Here is a 15,556-nt window from a genome sequence, read left to right as displayed (position 1 = left end):
AAATACACGTCACAAAATATTTGCTTCATGAAATACTACTGTTATTATAGTGAAACGATGTATGAAATAACCAATCCATTGTATTGTAGAAGCCAAAGTTGACATTTTGGTAAGAAGCGAATCTCTAACTCCTACTCTCCACTTCAATTCATCCCTTATATTTGGGTTTAACAAATGCAAGTAAATATGATTGATCGCTGGGAATTATTTTGCGGAGATCAAATCCCTTCTAAACCTGTAAGAAGTTTTCTTAGTGACGTTTCATCGATAAAATGTGAAGTTTGAATATTTCAATTACGCTTGTCGGTTGTGAACCATTGCCTTTAAAACCCGGAAAAATCTTTTGCTCTACCTACTGGCGTATTTCCTGCAAATGTTACACCACAAGGTGGTGCATCAGAGTCGGTCTCATTGTATGTTTAGGAAACCATTGTTTAGTTAAGGACCACGTCCGACGATTTATTTCAATAATCACTACTGACCAAAGGCGTTTTGACATTTTTACTTTAAATATTAGTTTTACCGAAGGATTAATGTATTTGCGACATTTTTAGTGGTGGGTTGTTCCTTCAGTACAACTTTGTTATCACCAACAATAAGAATGTGAAATATGGGTGTTTGCAAATTTACGTTTATCAAAAGTCCTGTACGGCATTTGGAGTTCTCGAAATACCAGAAATCTCAGTGAAACCGTTTATTTTGACCTTAAGTACAAATAAAACTTTCCAACGCATTTACTTGAACTGTAACCGTTGATAATTTCCCGCAACTCTGTATCAAGGTTAGTGCGGAAGTAACGATTATCGTTTCATGTCAGTAAAGTTGGTAACGAAACTTTTGATGATCGAACTTCACAAAATACCACATAAATATTATGAAACCTTGCTGTTATCGGGTGACTTTTAAATACTAGAAAGAAGGCCCGAGATTTACAACCAGGCGACAAAACTCATTCAAAATTCAATTCAATTAACTTATATCATCGGTATCGTAATATTCTGACCATTCCACACTAAAGTTCAGTGTTTCTCGTCGATATCTTGCTAAGATAGAAATGCGCTGAGCTCTGTTGAACGACAAGTAACAATATATTACTTCAGGCTGTTTGCTGCCAGAATCAACAGGGATTTCTGTCACTTCTCACCAATAAACCTTTCTGCTTCATGTCACGAAGACGAAACATTCCCAAATGCTTGGTAAATATTCTTCACATTTTTCTGTGCTTTATCCAACTTCTGTGTGTTATTTGTATTTACAATGTACGTATTAATACCGTTTGTCTCCATAACTCTCATTTTTACTTCTTTGCCAAACATATAAATGCGTCTCTATGTATCTGGTTTCGTTGAAATTGTCGCCAAGTTTTACTGTTTGTGTTGCTTACAATCAAGGACGTCTTTGAAACACGCATATTTTTGTCTCCTGCTCTGAGTTTCGTCTTTACTTCTCTCTTATGTAAATCGGTCAACAGAGGTTTATCGTACAAAGTTATCCGCCTTCCTAACAATTTTCAACGACAGATTTTGTGACAATACTTTAACTTCCGCACTAAACATTACTTTCAACATTTACGTGCGACTTATATTAATTTTTGACTGATTACAATCGAGTATTTCCACATTACATTGTTTTCTGATACATTATGTCGTGAATTCTGGCAACCCTTTGTTGGTTTTTGAACGAAGATTTTTTTAAGTTCGTAACTAAAATGTTTGATGACGAGAACAACCGATCTTCCACCAACTACTGTTCGGTTTTATCGGCGCACGTTTTTTTTTTATTTTTGCTTCAAACAAATCTGTATCTATCTATGGGTTTCATGAAGTTATAACGGGTGGAAGTGGAAGGTTTATGTTGTAAATATTTGAACATTGGATGTTGGTTTTTGTGCAATCGTTATTGTGGATCATTGCTGCTCGATGTCGCCACCCAGCGCTTAAACCGGAGCTGTCAATTGCTTATGTGGAATCCCCGACATATGTTGTACATACTTTTTCAATACAAAGTGCTTACGGTTGGGAAGTGATATTTGTAAAGGCATCTGTTAAGTTGTATTGAAAGGTGGGTTACATTGTGCAGATAGCACCGGGATACGACCGACAAGTAATATGCCTGGCAGCTTCAGCAACAAATTGTTTTTCAATGTTTAAGTGTTGATTTGCCCGATGTCACCCAATACATTTTTTTTTACCACAGCGATATTCGTAACCCGGTTATCCTGGCCTTCTGCTTGATAAGCTTGACTGACGTCACCCAACATTATTTTTACCCGATGTATTGATTAGTACGACATCCAGTGTAAGTTTGTGGAAAGATATTTTGCCGGTAAATGTCGCTTTTATCGACTGTGACTAAAACAAACCTGCCAACCATGCCTTTGCATGAAACATTGTCACTTCCTGAGGTTATTTATTACAACAATATCACCAAGAATAGGGGGGGAAATGTTTCAGTATCTCCGGTACTTTTCGGGAATAAAACTAGGAACAATTGGAGTTAGCTACAAATACTGCCTTTGGTTGTGTGTGTTGTGTATACTTTGTAGCGTGAAAGCGGTAATAGACTAAAAACTTCTTAATAGTTGTAGTCGCAAGGTGTGTTGAAATAATTAAAGGTGGGTGTGAAACTTAAAACTTGTGGTGAAATTTTGAGTTCCCCTCGTGCTTTCCGCCGCCTTCGGAATTTTCTTCGATCGACGGAAGAAAATTGTTGAGAACTACTTTTATGGTGGCAGAAAGAAGTCACCAAAGTCCAAATATAAAATTTGATCTTCGTCTGATTTCCACGGTAAAGAAGTAGTTTTACCAACATCGTGTGTGACGCAGTTAGAAAGTTTGCGTTTCATAACCAATGTTTTTTATACGTAAACTTTGAAGTCTATCAAAGGTACAAGAATGTAAGCCTTCACTAAGGAAACGGATGGTTGTATATTTTTGGCCTGCACTGGTTTGCAAAATATGAGGGTGAATAGGAATATGGGTTTTCAATTCAATTATTGGTTTAGAGTTAGTAATTGGTAGAGGTATAAATGAAGCTTACCCATGTTGGAGAGTTAATACCAGTAATAGAATTTATAGTAACTAGTGACCAGTCTACAACCATACAAAAACAATAAAGTCGTTTCACAGTGCTGCCCGGTCAGACCCTTTTCGTTGCGATATACTTTATAGGTCTTTAAAAACTCAATGGTAATGTGATCTAAATGCTCTAAGCCTAATCTACGCCAATTTCAAAAAAATCTATGGCCCGGAACATTATTAAATTGGTACTTCTATGCAGAGCCGCAAATGCTCGCAGTGTACGCTTTGACGAACGGAAAATACTGCTACACCGGGTCACGAAGTTTTTTCCAAACCTGATCTACATATAAGTATGTGTAAAACAGAAATCTCTGCAAATTTTAATGATTAGGCGTGAATAGGGCCACCGCCTGTTATTTTTGTTTATAAATTTAAGTTAAAATACTACACAAAATCGTAGCTTTAATATTCGCACAGATTTCTGTGTTACGTAGGCTTATATGTGGATCAAGTTTGGAAAAAACTTTGTGACCCGGTGTAAAAGTATCTTCCTTGACGAACAATGCTGGGATTCACACAGCGTGACCGCGGTCAAACCCATTTCGTTGCGATATACTTTATAGGTGTTTTAAGATTGCAATTACATAAGTATAGATATTGTTTCATAAATATTGGAGATCTTGTTGATTAATTTTGTTACGAGTTAATTTATAATTTGTATGAACACAATCGTCGTGTTCACTCATGCGTGAAATAATTTCGTTTTTAACCAATTTCCATTTCGCCGAAATAACGCTGTTGCTGTGGCGTGTGTATGCAAATGCAGGTGCTTCGTTTTATTAGATTGGGTGAAATTAGGACTTTATAATAAAATTTCAGCTTAAAGAAACGCGCACCTTATATTTGACTGCCATGTATATGTCATTAACTACTGACTAGTACTTCGTATGTGAAATTGCCAGTTTCCACCAAACCAAAAGTCACGATCAGCAGGAAAGTGTGCGTTTAATTTGTTTATTTTGTGCTTTATAAGACTCGAATGACAGAAAACGATAATGTTTGGCTTAAGAGACCGTGATCCAGTCGACTACGAAAGATCTGTCCGATCCGTGTTTGGTAAGTATATAGGCCTATCTTAAATTCATACATTTTTTTCCCTCTGTTAGTAATGTCCGTTTTTTTACATTAATGGTTTGACATAAAATTGTTTTCAGTTGGAAATATACCTTACGAGTCAACGGAAGAGGAGTTGAAAGACATTTTCAATGAAGTTGGCAACGTCATTAGTTTTCGGTATGTGCTTTCGTATGGTGTGACAGACTGCAGGCATTTGCAAGTATAGTCAGACTCATTAATTTATATTATTATTGTGTAAGCTGCATACAGATGGCAACTGTTTCGACCAATAAGGTCTCATCAGTGCAGCTGGTGTGACTATCAGACGACTTTGCCGACCAAATGGCCAAGCAATGACTTCCGTATGCAGCTTGCACATTTCATATTTTCAACCCCACTATGCTTATTATGTGTTTATGTTAATGTAGCCTCGTATTTGATCGCGAATCTGGCAAGCCTAAGGGATATGGATTTGCTGAGTATCAAGATCAGGAGACTGCCATGAGTGCGATGAGAAATCTTAATGGAAGGGAGTTACATGGCCGACCACTGAGAGTTGATCATGCAACAAGTGAAAAGAACCGCAATAACTTTCAGGTATGGGTAATTGCTGTTAATCTGAGTGTTGATGTACGCTGTACTCTTTGCAAACGTATTTTTGGCAACATTAACCCAATGTCTGATCATACACTGGTGCTGATTGTCTTTTTGTAGTCTCAGGAACATATTACCTAACCTTGTTTTGTATTTGGACTGTTTTTGTCCAGATGTTTAGCTATATAATGCATTGGTTCTTGTCATTTTCAATTTCCATGCACATTGAATAACAATTTCGATCAAAAATTGTTTGGGAGAAAAAGGGAAAATAACCAGTGATGTCAGTCTTTTTTAATTTATGCCAGGAGAGGAGTTCTGTTTAAATTGTAGTGTGCCTGACAGCAAAATCAGCACAATATTTATGATGTCCAATCATTGTGTTTTGTTTACAGGAAGAAGTAAACCACTTCAGGGCCATGGGTCCTCCAGTGGAATCGGAATACGGGGAACCAACTCCATCTCAAGATGCCCCAGAAGCTATCAGCAAGGCTGTTGCAAGCCTCCCCCCTGAACAAATGTTCGAGCTCATGAAACAAATGAAGGCAACATATTTTGTTGTTGTTTTTCTTCCGAATTAATCTTAGAATATATATGTTTCAAAACATCCATGAGAATTTTGTAGGAATATTGCGATTTTGCTAATCTGTGTTTTTGAACTGTTGTAGCAATGCATTCAAAACAACCCAGTAGAGGCCAGAAACATGCTGCTTCAAAACCCACAACTTGCATATGCGTTGTTGCAAGCTCAAGTTGTCATGAGGATTGTGGATCCAGAAATTGCCATGGTAACGAAACAGCTCCAACAAAATAATCAGAAGAAGGAACTAAATATTTTATTGAAATAAAAAATTATAATGTTGAAACAATGACAAAAATGATAAGCAATGTGAAGTCAATAATATGAACTGTGTATAAGCTGCAGACAGATGGCCACTGTTTCGACCTAAAAGGTCTCAATGAAAAAATTTTTGGTTATTGTGCATTTATTGTTTTTTTGCCTGATAATACTATTTATACGTGTAGAAAATGCTGCACAGACAAAATCCAGTTCAACCTCTCATTCCAGCATCTGAAGGTCCTCGTCCAGAATCCGTAAGCAAATTTTTGTCACCAAAGTTTTGTGTTTGCTTTTAAGAAATGAAATATTTTGTCATTATTGCTATCCACTAATTTATATGAATTGTTTCATTAATTGATCCAGTTGTTGTAATGATTGTAGGATGCAAGGCCCAATGGCAGTCCACTGCCTGGGCTCGGAGGTGGCCGGGATGGTGAACGCATGAGAGAACCCCCACCTGGTAGGGGGCACCCAATGGAAGTTGGTCCAGGAGATAGGTGGGAATTAAACTGTTTAATCTGGTAGTGATACTATGCAGCTGATGCAAAGGATGTTCCATGGGCTATTATGTTGGACATAGAAGGGCATTATTTGGCCTGAGAAATATGTACTCTTCTTTACTATGGTATCTTTTTGATATTTTTTATAAACAAGAACGTAGGAGTGGGCAACTTTTTCCGCTTGTGGGCCAAAAAGTATCAAAAATTTGGGATTGAACCACATGAGTAAATGTGTGCAAAGAGATTTTACACAACAATATATAAACTAACAGACTTGTAATTATTAATGCTCAGATGCTGTAACTGAAAAGCAAACAAAAAATGGCAGCCTGACCCAACAGTGATTTTACCTAAGGCCCCAGTTTGCTCATATCCGACATAAATGAACAATAAATTTGTTGAAGTTGCATGGACACTGATCAACTATTGGTTGTATTAAGTCTGGCAAACATAAAATTGACAATGGAAAATGTTTACTTGCAGACAATATGTTGCCTGTGTTGAAACACCCTTGTTTTGTAAAGTTTTCAATTGTTGTCAAAAACATGCTATGATGTTTAAAACTAATAAACATTTTACAATTCAGAGGTCCAAGAAGAATGGAGGTGGACATGCGGGTTATAGAAAGAGTGCCCGTGGATCATGGTATGGGTGACCCGATGGATCGTCACAGACCACCACATATGGATGAAGGTTTTGGTCGAGGATTTCCACCTAATCCAAGAGGTAGAATGACCACATTCTTACATGGAGATTAGTTGTGAAAATCAATTAGTTCTCGTCTTCATTTGTTTAAGAAATGTGAAGGTCAAAAATACACAGACAAATTTTGCACAACCAGTATAATTATTAGTATAATAATTATAATATAATTATTTTCTGGTGCATTTTACAATTACTTTGCTGACTACTGTGACACTAACGTCAAGAGGGTGTCTGCAGGTCTTACAGTTTTTAACACATTCTGTTAACTTGTAATTCTTGCCACTAGATGAGCGGGGCTTTCCCGATCGTGGGCCCCCAGAACGAGGTAACTCACATGATCGGGGGCGTTCATCTCTAGAACGAGGATTGTCTCCAAGAGATCATCCGATGGATCGTGGGGGAAGACCTCCGATGGATCGTCCAGGAATGCGTGGGGATCCTGCACGACACCCTCCGCCACCACCGGAAAGAAGCGATCCAAGAAGAGGAAGACCTCCTCCTGCTCAGGAGGACGCCCCTATGGATCCATCTGCAGAGCAGGATCAGGAAAAGGTTCGTTGTAGCATTGTGATACAAATCGGAAGTTCGATTATTGTGGAAATGAATAGTGAATGGATGTTTTATATTTTTTGCATCAACTGAAGTTCTGCATTTGTATATGTACAAAAAAGTCAGCCCACAATAAATCTTAGACACATGCCCAAATCTAAAAACAACTTTGGTCAAATTGTGAATAAAATGTGTAGTTTTGTGGTCAATGTTTTCGTTCACTTTTAACACTTAAAAAGTCAATCAAATATATATTAGGATACAAGGTTAAAATTTTGCCATCATGTATTTCCAGGCCGCTCTGATCATGCAAGTCCTCCAGTTAACTCCAGAACAAATCCGGATGCTCCCAGATGAGCAGAGGCGCAGCATCCTTGCTCTCAAAGATCAGTTGCAAGGAGGAAGGCCATGAAGACCGTTGCCACAGAAACATTCTTTCTTTTTGAGAAAACTGCAAGTTTCAGATGTAGTTGTCGTGGATGCGACGGATTTGGTTCCAATGCCATTTACATGTTGATGCTGATTAAAACGTATCAACTGTTTGTTTTACAACTATAACCATGGGTCAGTTGTATGGTGAGTTCGATGCCATTATTTTCCATGCGATCACAACATAATCGCCTAGGTAATCATTGTCGTGCAAAAAATTTTAAGTGGATTTAATTTTACAGCTGTATTTAAACAACAATTTTAGGAAAAGTCAATAGGGTGGCATCGGGCAACTGTAAATGTAAAATATTTTGTTTGTATTTTTATCGACTACGTTAATGTGTATTTATTCATATCGTTATTTGGTTTCAAATATTTCCAAGGCCTCACTTCTAAGGCACGAATCCTTGTAATTGGCTAATGTGGTTAATTGCATAGGGCTCGTAAATTCTGAACCATAGGCTATCCTTTTTTAAGAAAATACTTCAGCGAATCACATACCGCTCAACACATAATTGCACAAAATTTACCGGCTGACCACATAAAAAAGCTTGGCAAGTTTGCAATTTACCGGATTCGATTGGGAAAAGCTAATAAAACTATGGCGCATGCACCACCGCAAAACATTCGTTACAGTTTTGGTAACGTAACGCAGTTACTCATTCCATATTTTATTGCAAAAATAGCGCAAACGCAGGCATTGGTTGTTTGTAAAGCTCGATCACTCACAAGTAACAGTAATACAAAAGATCAACATAGGAAAATTTCTGATAGAATATTTGTACACTTAACAAACCTAGAAGGGCTAATCCAAAACTTTAATAAGTTTGTTTATTTCTTGTAATAAGCCATTTGATTTTATTGGGTATTGCGGCATTGCAAGCATATAACTGTGACCAAAGTCACAAACGTGTTACTAAGTTGGAGCCATGTGTAATTTGGGTTCTTTCCCTAACTGACTGAGCTACCGTAGCTCAACAAATAAATTTACCAAGTGATTGATCTGTCTCTGAGACGTCATAATTGATGCAATGATATTGTTGACATAAAAACTGATTCCAGGAATTTTTCATTTGTTTCAGATGACGTCGTTGTATCTTGATAGAAACACAGTTGATGATGAAAGTGCATCTGCTATTGCTTCATGTATTCACTGGATGGAGAATCTGTCTCTGGGGAGTTGTAAGATGACAAGTGTTGGAATCTGTAAGATTGCAAATTCCATATCACAACTTGAGAAACCAGTAAGTTGTATGTTAGACCAGTGGTTTCCAAACATTTTAGGGTCACGACTAGTGATGTTCACAGTTCCAAATTATCCGGCCCGGCCAGATCCGGATAGTTGTCAATCAAATCCGGCCTGATAATTTGGATCCGGCAGTTTGTTAACACCGATTCGTGTATTTTATCAGTATGGCAAAAATGTTTGATTGCCAAACAGAATGCAATGTTAAGGTTAGCTTATCATAAGTGGAACAAATAAACGTGGTCATTTATTAATATGGTATAACACGTCACGAAAAACCTTAACAACAAACAACAGAAAAAACGGAAGTTGGCGAGTATCAGTAATTTGCGAAATGTTTGTCCGTTTTTAGGACAAAAATGCTTTCCCAACTATCCGGTAAAATTAAGTGTATTATCCGGCCGGGTCCGGGTATTAAAAATTGGTCAATATCCGGCCGGGTCCGGGTACCCGGATCCGGCGGAGGACATCACTAGTCACGACACACTTGGATGATCTGGAACCACACCTAATGTTATTATGTTAAAAAAAGTTAAATTTAAACAACAATACTGGTTGCACTACCTTGGTTTGAACTCTATCATCATTCTGGCAAAACAAAAAAAAATTTTATCCAAAACGTTCCGCACCAATGACTACCATTTCACGATAACTTGTAACACGAACATTCAAACTTTTTCTGGGTTTATATTATAACAGGTGACATAATATTGATGAAAACTTTGTTAGCAGTGATTTCTCACAAATTATAATGTTGAATTATTTTGCAATGCGAAGTGTTCCATCAGAATGACTTCAAACACCGGCCTTTCCACGCTGTTTGCTTTATCTGGGATCTCTACTTATTTTAAATACTCTTACGCTAATCTGCACCAAATTCTTGAAATTTCGAGATATTTTTAAAATAACTGTTGAGCGGAAAGTGGTTTGGCACTTGATTGAAAGTGACGTCACCCCCAAAGCAAAAGCGTGAAAAGGCCTGCGTTTGGAAGTCATTCTGATTGATTACTTTGGACTTCAACATCGTTATTTGTGTGAAAAAACGTTTTTTTAACAAACTTTAATGTTTGGATCCAGTAAGTGCAGACTTCCAAGCAATAACTATTACCTTGAGCATTTAAAATTTACTTAGGGTGGCATCGGGCAACTTCAGATAAAAAAATGATGTTTTATTGACATTTTTCATTGACTACAAAAATGCGTATTCATTCATATCTGTATTTGGTACCAAATATATTAAAGACCTTACTTCAAAGTAAAACAAATAAAACAATGGCGCACGCACCACCGCAAAACATGCGTTTCGGTTTTCGGTGACGTAAGCAGTTACACAAACCGTCTTTTATTGGAAAAATAGCGCAGTCGCAAGCATTTGTAGTGTGTAAAGCTCGATTACAAGAAACAGTAATATTAAAGCTCAACATACGAATACGAATATTCCTTGAACATAAATTTGTACACTACCCTTCATAAACAAAACTAAAAGGGGGAATTCAAAAATAAGTTTGTTTATGTCTTGTAATAAGTTGGTTGATTTTATTGGGTCCCGTGGAAATGCAAGCATTTCACTGCAACCCAAGTCACAAACGTTTTACTAAGTTTTGCTGGTGTTGCATGGACTCATGCAGTCATTCAAACGTGTTACTAAGGAGCAATGTGTAATTTGGGATGACACTGAAGCCTTGTATAGCTTTATTGCATTGAAGTTTATGAATGAATGCATGAGTCCGCGCAACATCAGCAAAAAAAAAAACCCGGCAAAAGAAAGGAAATTAATCCGCTTCGTTATAATGCGGTAAAGTGAGCGCTACAACGTGTAATTCGGGTTCTTTCTCTAACTGACTGAGCTACCGGAGCTCAACGATTAAATTCACCAAGTGACTATTCTGGTTCTGTGACGTCATAATTGATACAATGATGTATTGTTGACATAAAAACTGATTCCAGCAATTTTTTATTTGTTTCAGATGAAGTTGTTTGATCTTCGTGGGAGCCTAGTTGATGATGAAACTGCATCTGTTATTGCTTCATGTATTCAGTGGATTGAGAATCTGTCTCTGGAGTTTTGTGAGATAACAAGTGTTGGAATCTGTAAGATTGCAAATTCCATATCACAGCTTGAGAAACCAGTAAGTTGTTTGTCAGACCAGTGGTTTCCAAACTTTTTTGGGTCATGACACACTTGGATGATCTGGAATCGTTTTCCACACCTAGCTTTATTATGCTTAAAAATGGAGTTTATTAGACAAAAATACTGGTTGCACTATCTTGGTTTAAAATCTGTCATCATTTTGGCAGAATCTAAAAGTGTTTTGTCGACAAAAGCGTTCCGCACTAATAATTAACATTTCACGATAACTTGTAACACGAACATTTAAATTTCTTCTGGGTTTATATTACAACAGGTTACATAATATTTATAAAAACTTTGTTAATAGTGTAAGCAAATAAAACTATGGTGCACACAGCACCGCAAAATCTGCGTTTCAGTTTTGTTGACGTAACACAGTAGCACAAACCGTCCATTATAGAAAAAATAGTAAATGCAAACGATTAAAGTATAACAAAATCGCAAAATACAAAAATTCCTACACAATATTTGTACACTCTCCTTTATTTAACCCCAGAAGGGCCAATTCAAAATCTTAAATGAGTTTGTTTATTCCTTGTAATAAGCCATTTGATTTTATTGGGTCTTGTGGCATTGCAAGTATACAACTGCAACCAAAGTTAGAAATGTATGACTAAGTTGGCGCCATGTTCTTTTTCTGACCACACCGGGGTTGACCACAGGACATCCTGGGCACGAATCCCTATCAGGTTTTCTTAGTATTTGGGTCGGGCAATGTTTGGCCCTATTATTAACCTTCATGCATGACTAATTGCTTATTGACGTGTCCGGAAACATTTTTACGTAGTAGGACCAGTTAAAGATACTCATGTTGTCTTCAAACAATGCATTTCCAATGAAACCTTACTTATTGTGTCTCATGATAGACGAAAACTTATCTTATTCTTGAAGTCAACGGATCCAACAAATGCACACATGTGTACAATTTATAACATTATATTAGACCTTATTCAAATAGAACAAAAACATAAAGCATCAACATAAACATATAACAAACACAGGCTAACTTGCATACGCCATCGTAGTCAGTACAGGGTATGCGGTCACACCTCCAGCATCGAACGCATCTCCTGCACGAACTTTGGAACGCGAAACCAAAGCACGCGGTCTGACAGGCGGGCGTTTAAACACCTGGAGGCCTTGCAAAATATATAGCAACACAACCACACCCTTCGTCACCTTTAGGCGAGAAATCTTGGTGACGGCACAGAAACGAACGAGGGTGGCCATTTGCTAAAATCGCAATTTGCACATTACCAACCTCCCATTCTTGAGTCTCTCTCTCTGTAACTAAGCTTTCCGCTCTTGTATACAGTGCACGCTTGTGGGCGATGGGGTTCGCGGACCGAAACGACAGATACCTGTCGGACTGAGTCGGTTACCAGTATACGTTTGCGCGGATAGACCCCCGGTTCTCACTTTAAATGGAAACATCAAAATATAAAATCACCCCGACGTATTCACGTTTCATTCAGAACTCGTTACTCGTTTTCATGGAATTCAGGTGTTCAAGCAGAGATTCCACGTCCAATCGACTCCATATTTAAGCATTGTCTTCCACATTAAAAACAAGATCACTATAGTGCACGTGTCACCTCAAAAAACACAAGTTTAGGCTTTTAATAAGATAACGCAATTATACAAACTGTCGTTTTTGTAAAACTTTCAGTGAGGCATTTCGTAAAACCGGACTTTTTTGTAAAAATGTATGTGCAGACAATGAGCCAATAATGTTTAGTGATTTGTGGACATTAGGTCGATGTTTTTAATATTTTACCAGCAATTATATTTATTTTAAACATTTAATGTCACATTTGTCTGAACATAATTTCCTAATTCCACCTTTTATTTCCAGATAATGATTTTGAATCTGTGGCATAATGCTATATATGGTGATGCGGCAGAAACCTTACTCAAGTGTGTTCACAATATACAAGATGTACTTGCAGTCGGCAGTGGATACATAGATGACTACTTCGAAGAGAGATTTCGGAACCTGCCAGACCCTGTAAGTATGAAAACTAACACGATAATAATATGTTTACCTCATGGCTATTAAGGCTTGTGTCATGTGCAAGCCTCAGGTTGCCACTACTGGGTTAATATAAAGAAAGTCCACATCATCCAATACCTACCATGTACTTTCAGTAAATGTGGATTAAGATTTGGAATAAAATCACACAAACAAACTCGTCTGAATAGAAGTATTTTATTATGTTTGAGTGGATGTTGCGTTTATGGAAATAAGTACACGTCACAAAATATTTGCCTCATGAAATAAATTTAAATCACAACAAAACTTTCATCAACACTACTGTTATTATAGTTAAACGATGTATGAAATAACCAATCCGTTGTATTGTAGAAGCCAAAGTTGAAAATTTGATAAGAAGTGAATCTCTAACTCCTACTCTCCACTTCAATCCATCCCTTTATATTTGGGTTTAACAAATCCAAGTAAATATGATTGATCGATTGGAATTATTTTGTGGAGATCAACTCCCTCCTAAACTGGTAAGAAGTTTTCTTAGTGATGATTCGTCGATGAAACATTAAGTTTGAATATATCCACTTCGCTTGTTAATTGTGAACCATCGACTTGAAAACCCCTTAAAGTCTCTTGCCCCACCTACTGGCGTATTTCCTGCAAACGTTACACCACAAGGTGGTGCATCAGAGTCAGTCTCGTTTGCATGTTAAGGAAACCCTTGTTTGGTTAAGGGCCACGTCCGACGATTTATTTCAACAATCTCAACTGAGTTATAGTACCAGAAGCGCTTTAACATTATTGACTTTAAATTTACTGAAGGTTTAATGTATTTGCGACATTTTTTTTATAGTTTTATGGTCGTCGGTTGTGCCATTCCACACTAAAGTTCAGTGTTTCTCGTCGATATCTTGCTAAGATAGAAATGCGCTGAGCTCTGTTGAACGACAAGTAACAATATATTACTTCAGGCTGTTTGCTGCCAGAATCAACAGGGATTTCTGTCACTTCTCACCAATAAACCTTTCTGCTTCATGCCACGAAGACGAAACATTCCCAAATGCTTCGTAAATATTCTTCACATTTTTCTGTGCTTTATCCAACTTCTGTGTGTTATTTGTATTTACAATGTACGTATTAATACCGTTTGTCTCCATAACTCTCATTTTTACTTCTTTGCCAAACATATAAATGCGTCTCTGTGTATCTGGTTTCGTTGAAATTGTCGCGAAGTTTTACTGTTTGTGTTGCTTACAATCAAGGACGTCTTTAAAACACGAATATTTTTGTCTCCTGCTTTGAGTTTCGTCTTTACTTCTCTCTTGTGTAAATCCGTCAACAGAGGTTTATCGTACAAAGTTATCCGCCTTCCTAACAATTTTGAACGACAGATTTTGTGACAATACTTTTACTTCCGCACTAAACATTACTTTCAACATTTACGTGCGACTTATATTAATTTTTGACTGATTACAATCGAGTATTTCCACATTACATTGTTTTCTGATACATTATGTCGTGAATTCTTGCAACTCTTTGTTGGTTTTTGAACGAAGATTTTTTTATGTTCGTAGCTAAAATGTTTGATGACGAGAACAACCGATCTTCCACCAACTACGGTTCGGTTTTGTCGGCGCACGTTTTTTTTTATGTTTACTTCAAACAAATATGTATCTATCTATGGGTTTGATGAAGGTATAACGGGTGGAAGTGGAAGATGTTGTAAACATTTGAACATTGAATGTTGGTTTTTGTGCAATCGTTATTGTGAATCATTGCTGCTCGATGCCGCCACCCAGCGCTTAACCGATGCTGCCAATTGCTTATGGGGAATCCCCGACATATGTTGTACATACTTTTTCAATACAAAGTGCTTACGGTTTGGAAGTGATATTTGTAAAGGCATCTGTTAAGTTGTATTGAAAGGTGGGTTACATTGTGCAGCTAGCACCGGGATACGACCGACATTCATTAGGTTTGTTTTTCAATGTTTAAGTGTTGATTTGCCCGATGTCACCCAATACATTTTTCTTTTAACTCTTTTTACCACAGCGATATTCGTAACCCGGGTATCCTGGCTTTCTGCTTGATAAACTTGACTGACGTAACCCAATATTATTTTTACCCGATGTATTGATTAGCACGACATCTAGTGTAAGTTTATGGAAAGATATTTTGCCGGTAAATGTCGCTTTTATCGACTGTGACGAAAACAAACCTGCCAATCATGCCTTTGCATGAAACATTGTCACTTCCTGAGGTTAATTATTACAACAGTATCACCAAGGATAGGGGGTGAAATGTTTCAGTGTCTCCGGTACTTTTCGGGAATAAAACTAGGAACAATTGGAGTTAGCTACAAATACGGCCTTTGGTTGTGTGTGTTGTGTTGTATACTTTGTAGCGTGAAAGCGGTAATAGACTAAAAACTTCTTTAT

At 37.3% G+C, this 15,556-nt stretch overlaps 3 protein-coding genes across 8 annotated transcripts in view; all 3 read left to right on the top strand.

Annotated features, from left to right (window-relative positions):
* Nucleotides 1-15,556, top strand: part of LOC145894912 (uncharacterized) — a 425,937-nt gene that overhangs the window by 15,300 nt on the left and 395,081 nt on the right. The gene's annotated exons all lie outside the window — the stretch shown is intronic.
* Nucleotides 3,877-7,752, top strand: LOC145894926 (cleavage stimulation factor subunit 2-like). Its single transcript, XM_082983646.1, has 10 exons — nt 3,877-4,136; nt 4,235-4,313; nt 4,565-4,733; nt 5,126-5,275; nt 5,399-5,518; nt 5,757-5,825; nt 5,953-6,068; nt 6,658-6,797; nt 7,063-7,328; nt 7,621-7,752. The coding sequence occupies exons 1-10, from the start codon at nt 4,076-4,078 to the stop codon at nt 7,735-7,737; spliced, it is 1,287 nt and encodes a 428-aa protein (XP_082839772.1). The 5' UTR covers nt 3,877-4,075; the 3' UTR covers nt 7,738-7,752.
* Nucleotides 7,760-15,000, top strand: LOC145894936 (uncharacterized). The gene is made up of 5 exons (XM_082983656.1): nt 7,760-7,901; nt 8,837-8,998; nt 10,968-11,129; nt 12,987-13,139; nt 13,497-15,000. The coding sequence occupies exons 1-5, from the start codon at nt 7,899-7,901 to the stop codon at nt 13,515-13,517; spliced, it is 501 nt and encodes a 166-aa protein (XP_082839782.1). The 5' UTR covers nt 7,760-7,898; the 3' UTR covers nt 13,518-15,000.

Source organism: Ascidia mentula, chromosome 3 (assembly GCF_947561715.1).
Source record: "Ascidia mentula chromosome 3, kaAscMent1.1, whole genome shotgun sequence".
Classification (NCBI taxonomy): Eukaryota; Metazoa; Chordata; class Ascidiacea; order Phlebobranchia; family Ascidiidae; genus Ascidia; species Ascidia mentula.
The sequence above is the reverse complement of the archived record's forward strand: the minus strand, read 5'-3'. Positions and strand labels throughout refer to the sequence as shown.

Bases quoted from the DNA above. Each gene is read 5' to 3' on its own strand.
- LOC145894926 (XM_082983646.1), top strand. From the start codon at position 4,076: ATGTTTGGCTTAAGAGACCGTGATCCAGTCGACTACGAAAGATCTGTC. The intron at 5,826-5,952 runs GTAAGCAAATTT...TAATGATTGTAG, and splicing joins AAGGTCCTCGTCCAGAATCC to GATGCAAGGCCCAATGGCAG. The intron at 7,329-7,620 runs GTTCGTTGTAGC...ATGTATTTCCAG, and splicing joins CAGAGCAGGATCAGGAAAAG to GCCGCTCTGATCATGCAAGT.
- LOC145894936 (XM_082983656.1), top strand. The intron at 8,999-10,967 runs GTAAGTTGTATG...TATTTGTTTCAG, and splicing joins TATCACAACTTGAGAAACCA to ATGAAGTTGTTTGATCTTCG. The intron at 13,140-13,496 runs GTAAGTATGAAA...GTTGTATTGTAG, and splicing joins TTCGGAACCTGCCAGACCCT to AAGCCAAAGTTGAAAATTTG.